At 52.2% G+C, this 15,747-nt stretch overlaps 10 protein-coding genes across 19 annotated transcripts; 4 read left to right on the forward strand and 6 right to left on the reverse strand.

The window, feature by feature from the left end:
* Positions 1 to 192: 192 nt before the first annotated feature.
* On the forward strand, positions 193 to 2,946 carry KVP18_000870 (uncharacterized protein; the record flags this gene model as incomplete). Of its 3 annotated transcripts, XM_067950353.1 has the most annotated exons (3): positions 193 to 665; positions 693 to 2,604; positions 2,742 to 2,819. In XM_067950353.1, the coding sequence occupies 3 exons, from the start codon at positions 193 to 195 to the stop codon at positions 2,817 to 2,819; spliced, it is 2,463 nt and encodes an 820-aa protein (XP_067808563.1). The 3 variants fall into 3 exon arrangements, with proteins under 3 accessions (XP_067808563.1, XP_067808562.1, XP_067808561.1); XM_067950352.1 differs by lacking the exons at positions 693 to 2,604; positions 2,742 to 2,819 and having other exon boundaries at positions 193 to 669; XM_067950351.1 differs by lacking the exon at positions 193 to 665 and having other exon boundaries at positions 757 to 2,946.
* Positions 2,924 to 4,451, reverse strand: KVP18_000875 (uncharacterized protein; the record flags this gene model as incomplete). Of its 2 annotated transcripts, none has more annotated exons than XM_067950363.1 (2): positions 2,924 to 3,714; positions 3,743 to 4,451. In XM_067950363.1, the coding sequence occupies 2 exons, from the start codon at positions 4,449 to 4,451 to the stop codon at positions 2,924 to 2,926; spliced, it is 1,500 nt and encodes a 499-aa protein (XP_067808573.1).
* A 90-nt stretch (positions 4,452 to 4,541) lies between these two features.
* On the forward strand, positions 4,542 to 5,319 carry KVP18_000857 (uncharacterized protein; the record flags this gene model as incomplete). 2 transcript variants are annotated; one of them, XM_067950331.1, is made up of 2 exons in its annotated part: positions 4,542 to 4,718; positions 4,747 to 5,319. In XM_067950331.1, the coding sequence occupies 2 exons, from the start codon at positions 4,542 to 4,544 to the stop codon at positions 5,317 to 5,319; spliced, it is 750 nt and encodes a 249-aa protein (XP_067808541.1). The 2 variants fall into 2 exon arrangements, with proteins under 2 accessions (XP_067808541.1, XP_067808540.1); XM_067950330.1 differs by lacking the exon at positions 4,542 to 4,718 and having other exon boundaries at positions 4,741 to 5,319.
* A 107-nt stretch (positions 5,320 to 5,426) lies between these two features.
* On the forward strand, positions 5,427 to 6,707 carry KVP18_000849 (uncharacterized protein; the record flags this gene model as incomplete). The annotated part of the gene is made up of 1 exon (XM_067950315.1): positions 5,427 to 6,707. The coding sequence occupies one exon, from the start codon at positions 5,427 to 5,429 to the stop codon at positions 6,705 to 6,707; it is 1,281 nt and encodes a 426-aa protein (XP_067808525.1).
* An 85-nt stretch (positions 6,708 to 6,792) lies between these two features.
* On the reverse strand, positions 6,793 to 7,815 carry KVP18_000848 (uncharacterized protein; the record flags this gene model as incomplete). Its single annotated transcript, XM_067950314.1, has 1 exon — positions 6,793 to 7,815. One exon carries the CDS (start codon positions 7,813 to 7,815, stop codon positions 6,793 to 6,795), a length of 1,023 nt encoding a protein of 340 aa, XP_067808524.1.
* A 166-nt stretch (positions 7,816 to 7,981) lies between these two features.
* On the reverse strand, positions 7,982 to 8,653 carry KVP18_000850 (uncharacterized protein; the record flags this gene model as incomplete). 2 transcript variants are annotated; one of them, XM_067950317.1, is made up of 1 exon in its annotated part: positions 7,982 to 8,653. In XM_067950317.1, one exon carries the CDS (start codon positions 8,651 to 8,653, stop codon positions 7,982 to 7,984), a length of 672 nt encoding a protein of 223 aa, XP_067808527.1. The 2 variants fall into 2 exon arrangements, with proteins under 2 accessions (XP_067808527.1, XP_067808526.1); XM_067950316.1 differs by having other exon boundaries at positions 7,982 to 8,647.
* A 388-nt stretch (positions 8,654 to 9,041) lies between these two features.
* KVP18_000856 (uncharacterized protein) lies at positions 9,042 to 10,510 on the reverse strand (the record flags this gene model as incomplete). The annotated part of the gene is made up of 2 exons (XM_067950329.1): positions 9,042 to 10,024; positions 10,051 to 10,510. 2 exons carry the CDS (start codon positions 10,508 to 10,510, stop codon positions 9,042 to 9,044), a joined length of 1,443 nt encoding a protein of 480 aa, XP_067808539.1.
* Positions 10,511 to 10,825: 315 nt separating this feature from the next.
* KVP18_000873 (uncharacterized protein) lies at positions 10,826 to 11,907 on the reverse strand (the record flags this gene model as incomplete). Of its 3 annotated transcripts, XM_067950359.1 has the most annotated exons (3): positions 10,826 to 11,408; positions 11,437 to 11,628; positions 11,657 to 11,907. In XM_067950359.1, the coding sequence occupies 3 exons, from the start codon at positions 11,905 to 11,907 to the stop codon at positions 10,826 to 10,828; spliced, it is 1,026 nt and encodes a 341-aa protein (XP_067808569.1). The 3 variants fall into 3 exon arrangements, with proteins under 3 accessions (XP_067808569.1, XP_067808568.1, XP_067808570.1); XM_067950358.1 differs by lacking the exons at positions 11,437 to 11,628; positions 11,657 to 11,907 and having other exon boundaries at positions 10,826 to 11,344; XM_067950360.1 differs by lacking the exons at positions 10,826 to 11,408; positions 11,437 to 11,628 and having other exon boundaries at positions 11,653 to 11,907.
* Positions 11,908 to 12,269: 362 nt separating this feature from the next.
* On the reverse strand, positions 12,270 to 13,351 carry KVP18_000859 (uncharacterized protein; the record flags this gene model as incomplete). 3 transcript variants are annotated; one of them, XM_067950334.1, is made up of 3 exons in its annotated part: positions 12,270 to 12,852; positions 12,881 to 13,072; positions 13,101 to 13,351. In XM_067950334.1, 3 exons carry the CDS (start codon positions 13,349 to 13,351, stop codon positions 12,270 to 12,272), a joined length of 1,026 nt encoding a protein of 341 aa, XP_067808544.1. The 3 variants fall into 3 exon arrangements, with proteins under 3 accessions (XP_067808544.1, XP_067808545.1, XP_067808543.1); XM_067950335.1 differs by lacking the exons at positions 12,881 to 13,072; positions 13,101 to 13,351 and having other exon boundaries at positions 12,270 to 12,644; XM_067950333.1 differs by lacking the exons at positions 12,270 to 12,852; positions 12,881 to 13,072 and having other exon boundaries at positions 13,097 to 13,351.
* A 639-nt stretch (positions 13,352 to 13,990) lies between these two features.
* On the forward strand, positions 13,991 to 15,704 carry KVP18_000860 (uncharacterized protein; the record flags this gene model as incomplete). The annotated part of the gene is made up of 2 exons (XM_067950336.1): positions 13,991 to 15,494; positions 15,556 to 15,704. 2 exons carry the CDS (start codon positions 13,991 to 13,993, stop codon positions 15,702 to 15,704), a joined length of 1,653 nt encoding a protein of 550 aa, XP_067808546.1.
* Between the last annotated feature and the right edge of the window lie 43 nt (positions 15,705 to 15,747).

Below are 15,747 nucleotides of genomic sequence, written 5' to 3' on the forward strand. Positions count from 1 at the left end.
GGCGGATCTACGGCAGTTCCTGTCGTTAAACACGATTGACAGCGATACTGAAACCTTTGTTTGAGGGCTGAGACCGTGGTTTGACTTGACATGACTCATGCATATACTTTATTTCTTCATTTGATGACGCAGACGACGCCTAGAACGTACGTCTCTTTCACTACGGGTGACGACTTAACATATCAAGGAACGATGATCGGACCCGAGCCATCCTTCAGTTTCGATAGCGTGGATGATCACTTCAGTTTCGATGGCTTTGAACAGGGAGTTAAGAAGTCGACAGGATGTCTGTCGACCTGCCGCCAGAAAAACCAGCCCGTGGCCTACTATGTGGACTGTGATCCCAACGACCTGGTGATTCGTGAGGTTGAGGACTTCGATGAGACCATGTCGATGGCTTCAGGCGGATACTCAGTCTATGAGCATACTGAGAATGGTGTGAAGCGTGGTGCGGCACGTGAAGACGTCTATCACCGATCCTATGTTTCCACCCTCACTCCCACGCGAACTGCGAGTGCCGTACATTCTCCCCGAAAATCGGCCCCTGTGCGAGGCAACACGTCGCAATCGACGGTTAATAGCTCTATGGTTCAGGCATCGATGGTCCCCAGCTCTATGGTTCAGGTCCCCAGCACGAAGCATAACGGATCCAGACGCCAAACAACGTAGGACCATCGGTGAATTTAACACAGTCGAGCGTCTCGTAGCATTCGTACTGAACAGGCCGTTTCCCCCGCATCGACTACCAAGTCACTCATGCCCTCACGAAAAGTCAAGAGCAAATCCGTACCGGCTCGTGGTCGATTTGGATGGTGCTGCACGCCGAAGCGGCGCATGTCTGCTTCCGCTCAAAGCGGGGAAGAGACTCCTGTTCGTCTGTCGGTGCAGCCAGAGCCTTCTAGCGACTACCCTGCGACCTACCCTCAGCAGTCTGGCCTGGATAGGCCAGGAGCGTTGTACAGTTCTCGTCTCGAAGCCAACTCCTATCGGGAGCGAGAGGCCCAGTATTCAACCGTTGCCGGCTCCGGCGTCCATACCGGTATTCCAACTGGCGCCACGATGTATACCTCTGGAGTGACAGCTGTGTCTGGGGCGCAGTCGCAACGTGTATTGGAGCACGGCCATGTGAGCCCCTTGGCTCGTACTTCTATTTCTAGTCTTCCCACGACTATGCTTGCCACAGACGCCGTGGCCAAGGTGACGGAGCACGCGCATGTCAGCGTGCCCGCTGCTGCGTACGCGTCCAGGTCAACCTCCCATGCCTCCGCCCTACAGACGACCCAGAGGACGATGCTGCAGCACGCATCGGCGGTGCTCTCGGACATGACCACCGCTGACGCCGCCAAAAGAGTCACTTACCAAGACTCGAAGCACATTACTGATGCAGTCAGCTCACATCAGACCAAGGAAACTCGTACACAGGGCTTACCCAAGGAACTCATCGCTGACGCTCAGGCCTCCCTTGAACGGCTTGATCGAGTGACTGAAACCACTGAAGGGTCGTCCACGATAAGATCAAAATCCGCGCCGCCAAGATCGTTTGAAGGATTCCAATTGGGCTCTGACGGCGTGTACGAAAAAATAACCTACATTGACAAGGAACGCGTGGAAGAGAAAATCACGAGACGCCCTGTGAAGACTGTGGAGGAGAGAGTTCGTTACATCAATAAGGAAGAAGCGGATGTCGAAGTTGAAATTGAGGAGAAAATCAACTACGTTGCAGTCAAGCAAGTGGTGGAGCGGCCGAAAGAAGTGATCCGTCACGTCCCTGTTGAACAGGTTGTCGAGGTGGAGCAGATCGTAGAGGTCCCGGGCGAGCTGGTTGAGCGTGAGAAGCCGTACCTTGTGGAGGAGCAGGTCATCGTTCCTCGGTACATCGATCAAGAGGTGCACACAGTCGTGTCTCAGCGCATGCAGCCTGTGATCGTGGAGGCCTCTGAGGAAGATAACTGTTATTTAGATGTCAAGTGTCGAGTCTACAACATGCAAACGGAGGCGGTGGATATTTTCGTGCCGTTGCCAGTGCAGCGAGTGCTATTTGCTTCCGCAAAGTACGAGGAACACCGAGAGATACCACGACATCTTCTCCCTCCTGAACACTACAACGGTCTCGTCCGAGACTTAAATGCTCATCTGCCGCTAGAAGACACGCTTGCTCTCTTCCTCATGGACAAATCAATGGCCCATCTGCTGGTCAACAAGCAGTTTATTAACCTGGAGGAGGTGGGTGCCATACCCTGTACGAGTGGCCCTGGAACTGAGTTTGTGCCGGTTCCTGAGGGAGTAAATGTGCTTCCGTGCACTGCGGCTCCGACCCACCCCTCTCTCGCTACGAAGATCTACTCGGGAGCATATCCAACGAAGGATGATTGGCTACAGGCCAGCCAGATGCACATTCAACAGATGGAAGAGGTCCGAGCGAACAACAAAGCCGTCCAAGGGGCGGAGCACTCCTATGGCCCTTACAACTATGCCTTCCAACCCCATGGGATGTTTAACCCCACTAAGGGAGGTCCCTTCCATGTGCATCACCATTTAGCTCCTGAGAAACCTAAGGAGGAAACGTCCTCCTCGGCAACGACCCAAGTCCAGCAACAGGTTGAGGTAGTCCGAAGCCGTCAGAATCAAAGACCCACAAAGATTCGAGGATCAAAAGAGCGCCGTAAAGGCCGACGTTTGAGAGCACCTCCAAGCACCTCGTTTGAGAGCGAGAGCTTCAGCCCTTCCCAATCCACTAGCAGCACAATCTGCTCTCCGAATCTGATGCCGAGGAGTCGTCACACGAAGCAACGCCGCTCCTCAACCTCGTCAGCCCCTAGACGCCGGCAGCGACGTCGGACATCTGTGGAGCCACGTAAGAAGGCGTATGCAGCCCAGCGCACTGGCAAAAGCACAAGCACTTTGGTGGAAGACGCTATGAGTTTCATTGAGGGCCACCGAAAGTAGATACTAACTCAAACTCATCGTCGTATTCATCTTCAAATGATAGCACTCGCCCTATGTTGTTGACTGGTCCTATGTCTGGCAGCGAATCCGACGACTTTCTCTCAGTGTCGGTTCGTCCTGTGTTGTTGACTGGCCGTATGTCGTTGACTGGTAGCGAATCCAACGACTTTCTCTGGGTATTGTTGGTTCGGTTGCGTTTCTCTTTGACCAGCACCGGCTCAACTTCGTCACTGCTTTCATGATCCACTTGTCGGAGTGATGTCCAGGGGTCAAAAGCCACTGCGAGCTCGGGGTCACAGGCTTTCTCTGGTACTTCGGTGATTGGTTCGGTTGCTTCCTCGCTTTCGGCTCTTTTCTTTAGCTTTGTCCTTCGATCCTTCGATTCCTTTAATTTGGCGATCCATTTTAAGGTGGTTGGGACACGGACTGAGGATTGCACTCTTTGGATGTCATCTTTTTGAGTCTGCGCTTTACCCTGTACCAGCGATGGACAGCCGTCTATGAGCCAGTTCATCGCGGACTGGGTGTCGTCGTTGCACTCTCTCAACGCCATGACGCAGAGTGACTCCTCAAACCCCTGAGACTGTAGGATCTGAAGACTGAAGGGGTCCACTGGCTTCTTCTCCTTTATGGCGATGGATTCCTGGGGTAATCTCTCAAGCAGGCGACTCGTAGCATCCGCTCCTACTGTGGCTTGCACCTCCATGTCCACGAGGGGTTGGAGCTCCTGAGGGGTCATCTCGATCATGGGTCGGAACTCCATGGTTTCTGCGTTGGAGACCACACTTCCGCCCACTGGGAAGTATCCCTTGCCAGCCTCGAGCACATTCGTTTGCGAACTCATAGTTGATGTACTTGAGCGTTTGGATGAACGAGTCGACGATATCGTCAGAGTGCTCCTGATACATCAGCAGCCACTCGAATAATGGTCGATCAACGGCCTGAAAGGCGCGTTCCGCCGTTTGCAACTGCGACTCCAGGGCGGCTCTACGGGCAACGCGCGAGTTGCCGACGGTGTCCAGTTCCACCTTAGCGAAGTGCACGTCTAGCACGAGTCGTCGTCGGGATACCAGCTGATTCTTTAGACTGTCGATGTGCTGTAGGTGCTGCGAGAGAGGAGTTGAGATGTTATAGTTGAGGTCCCTTTTCAACTTAGCGAAGGCCGAATGGGGAGCATCGCTACGAGTAACGCCGTGACACGCCTCATTGAACTTTATCGCGTCCGATTTCACAGCAGTGTCATTTGAAAGGCGAGTTCCCCCGGTAACAACACACTGGTTCAAAGCATCTAGCCCCTCAGTCATCGCCTCATACCCGTGCAGCATCTTAGTTACGCCGACCTGGAACGTGCGCAGCGACTCTTCCATCGAGAGGAACTGCCTAACCATACTTTCAAAGACCGGGTCATCGTGAAAGTCCGAGAGAAGAGTTTCCACCCAAAATCGGAGCTCTTGCTTCACCCCGTCAACAGCATCGGCGAACGACATCAAGGTTTCAGGCTGCATACAAAACTGGATTTAATCGTAGTGGCTCATTGTAGTGGATGTGCCGTTGTGAAGATACCTAAAATCAACAAATCTTACTAATTAAGTCACATGTGGATCTCACGCCGGATAACGCAGCTTAAACTGGATCCTGTTGGCGGCTGGACGAACTCGTTGGTTTGGAAGAGCTCCCTAAGCACTGGCGTTGGCGCGGTCGTTGGGCTGCTATGCGCCATGGTCGTCAATGTTTCGCTGGTGGAGATTTCGCTGTCGCCTGTGTTTGCTACCGTGAGACGGAGGAACGTTTGAAATGCAGTACTTCGGGTTGGTGTTCTTCATCATTGGCTTGATTATCGGCTGGCGAATCCATTCCGGATCAGCCCCGATCGATGATGAACAGTGGGCTGGTAGGAGAAGAGTGCTTGTGGGCTTCGTGGGACTGGTGCTGGTATCGGCATTATTGTGCTTCGTGCTCCAACGTTCATGGTTCCTCCACATGCATTTCCTGCTGAAGGTGCCCACATACATCACATTGGGCACTGGAGTCTCATTCTCAATGTGTTTTGCTCTGGTCGACATGGTAAACGCCATAATCGGGTTTGGTCAGGCTTCATACGCGAAGCCACTGATCGACAACAAAGCCCAAGTGCAGGTTGTGATCTTCACCAGTTTGCTGATGGGCGGGCTTTTCGGTCTGATATTCGGATTGTTCGACGTGGAGGATGAGTTTTCCTATCAAGTTCGACTGGCTATGATGAAGGAAACGAAGCTCTGTTACCCGATTGGAATAATATTGGGCGGTGGAGCCGGGTTCACAAATGAGTACCTCCGTCAAACCGACAGCAGCTATTTGCGTATTGAACGAGTCGAGTATGACTCGGAAATTTAATAATAGATTCCAATCAGCATTCATTGCTTGACATGCTTCGATCCCTATGCCGTCTGAGACCCACACAGACCGCCTATCGCTTGCACCATTCGACCACCGCATTGAACATGGATCACGTCCCTGAAGGCCCTGTCAAATGTGACGTGGCAGTGGTCGGCGGTGGCATTATCGGCTTGGCTACGGCCCGAGAATTCATGACTCGCTACCCTCACCTCAAAGTTGCCGTCCTTGAGAAGGACGCACAGGTCGCACAGCAACAAACGGCCCACAACAGCGGTGTGATCCATGCCGGTATTTATTATGAGCCCGGTAGTACTATGGCTAGGCTCTGTGTTCGGGGCGCTGACATGATGTATGACTACTGCGAGTCGAAAGGACTGCCGGTCGACCGTGTCGGAAAAGTAATCGTGGCCGCTGATGAGGAGCAGGTGCCTGTACTGGAGGAGCTACTCAGACGTGGTCAGAAAAACGGTGTTGAAGGCCTGGAAATCATCGATGAGAACCGTCTTCTGGAGCTCGAACCCAACATTAAGGGGAAAGCGGCACTGTTTAGCCCCAATACTGGAATCGCAGACTTCGAATCGGTTGCTAAGACTCTGGCTGACGATTTAACAACAGCTGGGAACAAAGTTCTGTGCAACTTCAACGTGCAGTCCATAAAACGGGGAAAGTACAACGGCAACACTGTGAACCTGTTGGAAGGGGTGGAGTCCGGTCAATTTGGGCCAACCAAGCAGGTCGTCGCGGATTTCGTCGTCGCTTGTTGCGGCTTGCACGCCGATGTCGTAGCTCGTCGAGGAGGTGGCAAACGGAATCCTGTCATTGTGCCTTTCAGAGGTACCTACTGGGAAATGAAGCCTGAGTTTAGCGACGTCGTCCGCCGGAATGTATATCCTGTCCCTTCAAACGCTGGCATCCCTGTCGGAGTTCACTTCTCTCCCACCGCTAACATGACTAGAGGACGCAAAATCATTGTTGGTCCCTCGTCTTGTCTGGCCTTTAGCAGAGAAGGATACCGGTTCTCCAAGGTATCCGCCAGAGACCTCTTGCGCTCGGTCCATTCGTTCGGATTCCTTCGATTCGTAACCACGAACCCCATCTTCTCCATTCAAGAGCTGGCCCGCGACCTGTCTAAGTCGCTGTTCCTTCGAGAAGCTCGGAAGCTAGTTCCAACCGTCACGAGAGACATGCTGCAACCTTCATTCAAGGGGGTGATGTCACAGGTGTTCATGAACAATGGGAAGGCTGCAAGTGATTTCATCTTCGAGGAGGCTCCTGGTGCTGTTTACGTCCGCAATGCACCAACGCCCGCGTGCACTGCAGCCTTGGCCATCGCCTCTGACATCGTGGATAAGGTGACCAAGAGCATGGACGCGGAAAAGAAATAGAGGTGCGGAGCGTATGTTTCATTTTCCTATGTGAGACCTCGATTTGTGCACATCTGGCTTGCGCCTAACTCAGCCGAAATCGTCACTACATGCGCAGAATGGAAATGAATACTTTGCTTGCGTCCCAATCCTCCTCGTCACCATCCATAATATGACCGGATTCCATGGCTTTCTCGATCTGTTGCAACTCCTCTTTTGTGAGATCTTCGTCGTCCTCTTCAGCGTCGAGGGCCTCCTGAAGCCGTTTTGCCTCTTCCTCAGTGAGCTCAATTTCCTCGTCGTCGCTAGGGCAGTCTTCACATCCTGCTATGTCCCCTATGTTCGTCTCTTCCACCTCAACGGACTTCGCAGAAGCCAGGGCATCTGCGAAGGCCTCCTTGTACCTCTCACCTTCAACGGTATCGAAGTCGGCCAGCACCAGCACGCCCCCAGGATTCATCACCTTAAGAACACCGTCAACGAAGGCCTTCCTACTGTCTGGAGCTACTCCATGTAAGGCGTAGGTGACGAGTACAAGATCGAACTTTCCTTCCACCTGCACCATGGGCCACCATCCTAGAATTAGCTCAGCCTGAGACCTTGTTTTAGCATTTTCCAGGCACTGCGGTTCACAGTCGACGCCTACCACTCGTACAGCCTTCTTCTCCAGCTCAGCGAGAAGGTGGCCTCCGCCGCATCCGATTTCCAACACGTCAAACTTCGCGGGTAGGCAAGGAAAGGTTTTGGCCTCCAGGACAGAGAGAGTATGCATGTTCATAGCTATCACAGCAGGGTCCGAGTCCATCTCGTCAATCCAGTCGCCACAGCAGTCTCCCTGTGCGCAACAAGGTATGTTTTCTTCGCCGGCACAGCACTGTTCCTTGGCGCAACAAGGTCTGTCTTCTTCGGCTGTGCCCTGTCCGGCACAGCACTTTTCCTTAGCGCAACAAGGTCTGTCTTCTTCGGCTGTGCCCTGTCCGGCACAGCACTTTTTCTGGGCTTCCTCGGCTGTGTCCTGCCCGGCACAGCACTTTTCACTGGCGCAACAAGGTCTGTCTTCTTCAGCAGCGTTTTTCTTGCAACAGCTGGAGACCCCGCCTTCAAGCTTCTGTTTCTTCTCACAAGGCATGATGAATTATGGTTATTTCCCTCACATGTCAATGGATTCAGGTTTTTCTGGAAGACAATGCACTGCTGCTATCCAAACAAAGAAGGTCCTGAAAACTGCTAGCTTTCCTATGTGAGACCTCGATTTGTGCACATCTGGCTTGCGCCTAACTCAGCCGAAATCGTCACTACATGCGCAGAATGGAAATGAATACTTTGCTTGCGTCCCAATCCTCCTCGTCACCATCCATAATATGACCGGATTCCATGGCTTTCTCGATCTGTTGCAACTCCTCTTTTGTGAGATCTTCGTCGTCCTCTTCAGCGTCGAGGGCCTCCTGAAGCCGTTTTGCCTCTTCCTCAGTGAGCTCAATTTCCTCGTCGTCGCTAGGGCAGTCTTCACATCCTGCTATGTCCCCTATGTTCGTCTCTTCCACCTCAACGGACTTCGCAGAAGCCAGGGCATCTGCGAAGGCCTCCTTGTACCTCTCACCTTCAACGGTATCGAAGTCGGCCAGCACCAGCACGCCCCCAGGATTCATCACCTTAAGAACACCGTCAACGAAGGCCTTCCTACTGTCTGGAGCTACTCCATGTAAGGCGTAGGTGACGAGTACAAGATCGAACTTTCCTTCCACCTGCACCTTGGGCCACCATCCTAGAATTAGCTCAGCCTGAGACCTTGTTTTAGCATTTTCCAGGCACTGCGGTTCACAGTCGACGCCTACCACTCGTACAGCCTTCTTCTCCAGCTCAGCGAGAAGGTGGCCTCCGCCGCATCCGATTTCCAACACGTCAAACTTCGCGGGTAGGCAAGGAAAGGTTTTGGCCTCCAGGACAGAGAGAGTATGCATGTTCATAGCTATCACAGCAGGGTCCGAGTCGATCTCGTCAATCCAGTCGCCACATCAGTCTCCCTGTGCGCAACAAGGTATGTTTTCTTCGCCGGCACAGCACTGTTCCTTGGCGCAACAAGGTCTGTCTTCTTCGGCTGTGCCCTGTCCGGCACAGCACTTTTCCTTAGCGCAACAAGGTCTGTCTTCTTCGGCTGTGCCCTGTCCGGCACAGCACTTTTTCTGGGCTTCCTCGGCTGTGTCCTGCCCGGCACAGCACTTTTCACTGGCGCAACAAGGTCTGTCTTCTTCAGCAGCGTTTTTCTTGCAACAGCTGGAGACCCCGCCTTCAAGCTTCTGTTTCTTCTCACAAGGCATGATGAATTATGGTTATTTCCCTCACATGTCAATGGATTCAGGTTTTTCTGGAAGACAATGCACTGCTGCTATCCAAACAAAGAAGGTCCTGAAAACTGCTAGCTTTCTGTGACTCGCCGTTTGCAGACCGTTCCTGCTCGGAGCAGAGGCGTTGACACGTTCGTCGCATCGCTCGGGTCGATTTCCCCCTCAACTGTGAGCTGGAAAACCTGGGTTCTCTTGACCCGCATTTCTTTTCCCACATGCCAGCCAAATCTCGAAGATACCCTAGGGACGTCTGTTGACGCCAATCCTTGTCAGATAGATGGCCGCTGCACTCAATGATAGCGTTTAGGACGTGGTCCAAGCACCGATCGTCATGAGCGCTGCAAGCTGCCGCCTGATATAGCCCGTCGATAGTGCTGATGGCCGTCGATTCATCTTCGGCGCGAACTAGAGTCTCAGCGATGTCACCAGGATCGACGTTTGGAACTTCATCGGCCAGTCTTTTGTCGTCCTTGCTACCTTTAACTGCCACGACAATACTATAATGTGAATGGACCAAACGCCACTCTTCAATCTCGTCAAACAGCTCAAGAGAATGGATCCGTAGCCTGTCAGACAAGTCCAAACAGTGGTCATAAATCCAGTTCATGTCAGCGACGGAGACTACGTACCCGCCGAGATTTTCGTACCGGACACGTTGAGTCTCCAGCGTGGGGTAACGCCTAAGGGTCAACAGAGGGCATCCCCTCATCGCAAGGTTGCTCATCATCGTCTTTCCGAAGGCGTCGTCAGCGTTGACCTGCTCATAAGTGACGAAGGCTGACGGAGCTGATACAACTTCCGACGCCCACTGTATCACCGCGTCTGACTCCTCTGGCCTAAGGTACACGAGGCAGCATTCGGATAGAAATATAGTAGGCAGCTGCGGATCCAAGCCAGCGTCTTTTATCTTGCGGTCTACGGAGTTGATGTCCCTCAAGTCGCACGGAATCATCCTTTCCCGGTCGCAGCGCACGAACTCACCGCCGTTGAAGTCTGTGTATGATCTATTCGCAGCCCACCTATGTCCCCGTCAGATACGTTCCTTCGCAGCGCTTCGTGTTTCATAAAGAGTGATGTCTTCTTGGCTAGAACCTCTGGAAAATCCAACTCGAAATACACGAAACTGCGGCTAAACTCTTCAGGCACCGGAAATGGCGCCATGGAGCGCAATGACAGCTCCCTTTCCTTCCGACCCGTCAGGATGTCGTTCACCCAGAACACAGTTGTATCCAGCCCAGCACCAAGGCTAACCACCTGCAACGGAACCGTAGGTGGTACCAAATCGAAGAACGTCAACAGCACTCGGCGTATCGCGGCTACGCGTGCATAGTAGCCTCTATTTATCAGGGGCGATCGGCGACACGGATGCGGGACGATGTACTTGATGTAGGGGTCCTGGTAGTAGCCTCGACTCTCAGCGGAGGCCTTTGACACTGACGCGTCATCGGTGGTGCCCGCTACAGGATCAGTGAAGTTCATCAAAAACAAAGTTTTCTGGTGCGGCTGGGTGCACATGACTGTTACTAGCTGGTCACCTGACCCATACCGCTTTCGAACACAAAAAGAACAAGGGGTGACTGAATATGGATAAGTCAGAGGGAATTCCGACGAAATGGTTCGATGAACGACCTGCCTGGCGCATTACGTGACAGGTTAGACGTGCGCATCACCATTACGTGACAGGTTAGACGTGCGCATTACGTGACTTGACGAATGCTGCTACGTCGTAAAAAAGAAATGATGTTCCGTCCTTTTCCCTTGAGCCTTTTGTGTTAGAGGTTTCGAAGATTAGTTTTACAGACCACGTGTCGGCTGCTCGGTTTGGAAGACACTGGGATCCAGCATCTCAGCCAGGACAGCTCTTCGTGACCTTGAGTCAGGTTTTGTGTAGGCTGAGAGCACCGCTGGTATAGTCAATACCGTCTTTCCGCGGTAAAGGGCCTCCCATAAAAATGCCGAGTCTTGTGACCGTGCCACATCAGGTTGTTGCACCTGAGAAATAACGTCCTTGCGGATGCTGATGGCGCCAATGTTGAAATTTCGGATCTCCTCTGAATTCAACCTAATCTCGATACCGAATCGAGGGTACTTCTTCATCAGCGATGTGAAGGGATTGGTCGGGCCCAGATTCTTACGTACAATGGCAGGGTCGAGCGTTTCTAATTTCATGCGGGAGATTCTTTCCCGACGAAACTTTGCTAGATCACTTTCTGGGCTCCCCAGATCGAGATATTTATATCTATGCAGCACCATGTCAGCGTCAGGAAACTTGTCGAATGCTGCTTGGATGGTTTCGATCCTGCGTGGATGCATGAAATCATCGGCGTCGTAGAAAGAAATGATGTCACCCTTCGCATCGGCAGCGCCAAGATTACGTCTGGGTCATACCATTCCTTCTCCCTCACGCAGGCCCTGCGTGACTATGACTTGTACGCAAAATGCGCACAGAGATATCGTTCCATCGAGGAGGCTTCGCTGACATTATGTACTTCAGCACACTTGTCAACCATTTGGGACTTTTCCGAGGCTTTTGAGTCAACATAGACCGCGGGAGAGTATTAAGGTCTATCTGCTGAAGGTCAAGGCCTCGGTTCAGTCTATATGAATTCCTTCCGGTGGGCTTACGTCGTATTCTTATAGGACGATAAGACGATCAGTGTCTCCAGAGGAGGCACCGTTTGAGTGGCGACAGATTCCAACAACCGTGGCAAATAGATAATGTCTGCCGCGCATGTAGGCACCACCAAGGAAACTGAGTTCTTTAGGATGACATGCCCTTGTGACCAGCTGCCGATATGCCGCCACTTATCCCACACGACCCGTCCACATAGCAGCGCTGCAACTGCCAATACTGCCAAAATGGACTTCCTAAGCATTTGCTGCAATTCTCGTCGATTTTCTCTACCCAGGACGTTCGAAACCTACGTTAGGTAGTAACTTTGATGGTTTAGATCCTACATGACATCGTCCTTCATCATAAAAGAAAGATGTCGGAAAATTTGTGACGGAGTGACTCAACAGCTGGCTCGATCCCGAAGCCTCAGCGACTAGTAAGCCTTGGTCGCTGGCAGCACATGCGGAGATCCAAAATATTGCAGACGGCCTGCGTCGTCCTTCTGGGCCTTCCCTACCATTAACAGCCAACTTCCCACACCCAGTGAATTGACGTCGTAAAAAAGAAATGATGTTCCGTCCTTTTCCCTTGAGCCTTTTGTGCGAGAGGTTTCGAAGATTAGTTTTACAGACCACGTGTCGGCTGCTCGGTTTGGATTACACTGGGATCCAGCATCTCAGCCAGGACAGCTCTTCGTGACCTTGAGTCAGGTTTTGTGTAGGCTGAGAGCACCGCTGGTATAGTCAATACCGTCTTTCTGCGGTAAAGGGCCTCCCATAAAAATGCCGCGTCTTCATACCGTGCCACATCAGGTTCTTGCACCTGAGAAATAACGTCCTTGCGGATGCTGATGGCGCCAATGTTGAAATTTCGGATCTCCTCTGAATTCAACCTAATCTCGATACCGAATCGAGGGTACTTCTTCATCAGCGATGTGAAGGGATTGGTCGGGCCCAGATTCTTACGTACAATGGCAGGGTCGAGCGTTTCTAATTTCATGCGGGAGATTCTTTCTCGACGAAACTTTGCTAGATCACTATATGGGCTCCCCAGATCGAGATATTTATATCTATGGAGCACCATGTCAGCGTCAGGAAACTTGTCGAATGCTGCTTGGATGGTTTCGATCCTGCGTGGATGCATGAAATCATCGGCGTCGTAGAAAGAAATGATGTCACCCTTCGCATCGGCAGCGCCAAGATTACGTCTGGGTCATACCATTCCTTCTCCCTCACGCAGGCCCTGCGTGACTATGACTTGTACGCAAAATGCGCACAGAGATATCGTTCCATCGAGGAGGCTTCGCTGACATTATGTACTTCAGCACACTTGTCAACCATTTGGGACTTTTCCGAGGCTTTTGAGTCAACATAGACCGCGGGAGAGTATTAAGGTCTATCTGCTGAAGGTCAAGGCCTCGGTTCAGTCTATATGAATTCCTTCCGGTGGGCTTACGTCGTATTCTTATAGGACGATAAGACGATCAGTGTCTCCAGAGGAGGCACCGTTTGAGTGGCGACAGATTCCAACAACCGTGGCAAATAGATAATGTCTGCCGCGCATGTAGGCACCACCAAGGAAACTGAGTTCTTTAGGATGACATGCCCTTGTGACCAGCTGCCGATATGCCGCCACTTATCCCACACGACCCGTCCACATAGCAGCGCTGTAACCGCCGATACTGCCAAAATAAACTTCCTAAGCATTTGCTGCAATTCTCGTCGATTTTCTCTACCCAGGACGTTCGAAACCTACGTTAGGTAGTAACTTTGATGGTTTAGATCCTACATGACATCGTCCTTCATCATAAAAGAAAGATGTCGGAAAATTTGTGACGGAGTAACTCAACAGCTGGCTCGATCCCGAAGCCTCAGCGACTAGTAAGCCTTGGTCGCTGGCAGCACATGCGGAGTTCCAAAATATTGCAGACGGCCTGCGTCGTCCTTCTGGGCCTTCCCTACCATTAACAGCCAACTTCCCACACCCAGTGAATTGGGCCTCAGGCACCGCCTTCGCTACAGCGGTGGCTCGCTGACATGAGGTGCATGTGGCTGCTCCAACTCCGTAGCCAATCCATGCACTGCCTTGTCTACCTGCCCATCACCCACCAGCCAGCGCTGGGGTCGGCGCAGTTGCAGTCTGCGCAGTATGTGTAGTCTGAAGCAAGGAACCCCCTCTGCATTGCACCTGGCGATTCACTCTACCGATGTGAACTGGTAGGCATTAGTGCAGCCCAGAGGGGTGGCAACACAACACCGCTTGCAGACTTCGCCTAGACAAAAGGCCTCCACAACTGCAATCAAGAGGGCTGATTTCATCGCCGGGAAATTTCGGAATACTATCAAATGCCTGAGTTTGAGGACGACTGCTGTCCTCTATGCATGGAACCGCTGGATGACGCAGAGAGGGAGTTCTATCCCTGCGAATGCGACTACCAGGTCTGTGCATGGTGCTTCAAGCAGCTGAGAGACAACATGAATGATAGTTGCCCTGCTTGTAGAACGACCTACGATGACAGCCGGTTCAGGTACTTGAAGCGACCAAAGGCAGAGAAACCCGTCAAAGAGAAACCTGATATCATTCACAAGGTGAAGCGCTCCGTGCCTGCGCAGCAAGATCTGCGAAACGTTCGAGTGATACAGCGGAATCTCGTGTACGTAGTAGGTTTGCCCGTCTTCCTAGCCCGTAAGGAAATTCTGAAACAAGACCAGTTCCTAGGCCAGTACGGTTCAATCCTGAACATCGTGGTGAACAAGCAAACGAATCCTGCTGTCACGACCTGCAGTGTGTACGTTACTTTCGCTAGGAAGGAGTCGGCACGCGCTGCTATCATGGACATAGATGGCATCCTCTTTCACGATAAGCCGCTACGTGCAGCGTATGGCACTACTAAATACTGCGGGTTCTTCATCCGGGGCACGAAATGCACTAATCCTGACTGCTTTTACCTTCATCGTCTTGGAGATGAAGAGGATCGCTGCTACTCCAAGGAGGACATAGTGTCAGCTAAGCCTACGCACGACAATGACGAACATCGCGAGTCGAGTTTCGGAAAGCTTCCAACCAAGCTGCCACGGACGCTGGAACCTCGAAAACCGCCTTCGTCAGCAGTGCATACGTGGGCAAAGATTCAGAGACCGGCTGAAATATCGAACGACTCTAACTTTCCTAGCCTGGCGGTGATTACGTCTCCGACCGCTACGAAGACGGCTGAACTCCAACCGACTCCTCCAGTAGTGAGCTCATGTACGAGCGAAAGTGCCCCCCCCAAGCAAGTGCCCAAACGCAGGAAGCCGGAGCAAAAACACGAGGAGGAGGCTCCTGCTGTCGGGAGCCCTCAGCCTTCGCTCGCGGCCAATCCGGTCGAGAAGCGACCACGAAGCGCAGGAGGAGTCGAAGTGCCACAATTCTTCGATCTCCAGGGCCCAGCCTCCAAGGATCGTTCAGAAGGCTCTTCGCCGCCTGTGCCACCGCCGCTGTCTGCATTATTTGGACCTGGTTATCACATGTCGGGGCAGAGCATACGTACCAATGGGAGTTTTCAGCCTGAGAAGACGTCTGGCTCCGTAAACGAGAGTGAGTCGCAGAGTCGTATGGCGGCCTGGTTTGTGTTGTTGAGAGCTATCAGGAGCGACTTGCAGGATGTTGCGAGCGGGAGCATAGCTGCTCATCGTCGAAATCCTGACGGACAACCTGTGCTTTCTAAGCTGGTGAGTGACCTTAAGGCCGGCATGCCTATTGAGCACACTCTTAAGTCGACGCAAGTCATCCACACGTTTGGAAATTTGCTACGAATGCGAGTTGACGGTGGCAAGGAGGAGTTCTCCAGCGCTGTACCGCTCGCATCGGGTGGGTCTACAGACATTTTATTAAATATTTTTTGTTTTAATTATTTTATAAATCGTTGCAGGCCGAAACTGGTTTCACTTTCCCAATGAGGCGAACGTTCGTAGACTGGGTGAGGCTGCCCGTCAGCCTCAGAGTCTCCATGAATTTGGTGACCATGACTCATCTATCGTGTCGATAATAGACTCCCTGTCTAAGCGCCGAGGTCAGTGAGGAGTGCTGGCTTTAACAAAGAATCAACTCCATTTTAAGTTTC

Source organism: the organism of the source record quoted next (assembly GCF_019968955.1).
Source record: "MAG: Porospora cf. gigantea A chromosome Unknown PgA_NODE_44_length_55728_cov_401.998, whole genome shotgun sequence".
Classification (NCBI taxonomy): domain Eukaryota; phylum Apicomplexa; class Conoidasida; order Eugregarinorida; family Porosporidae; genus Porospora; species Porospora cf. gigantea A.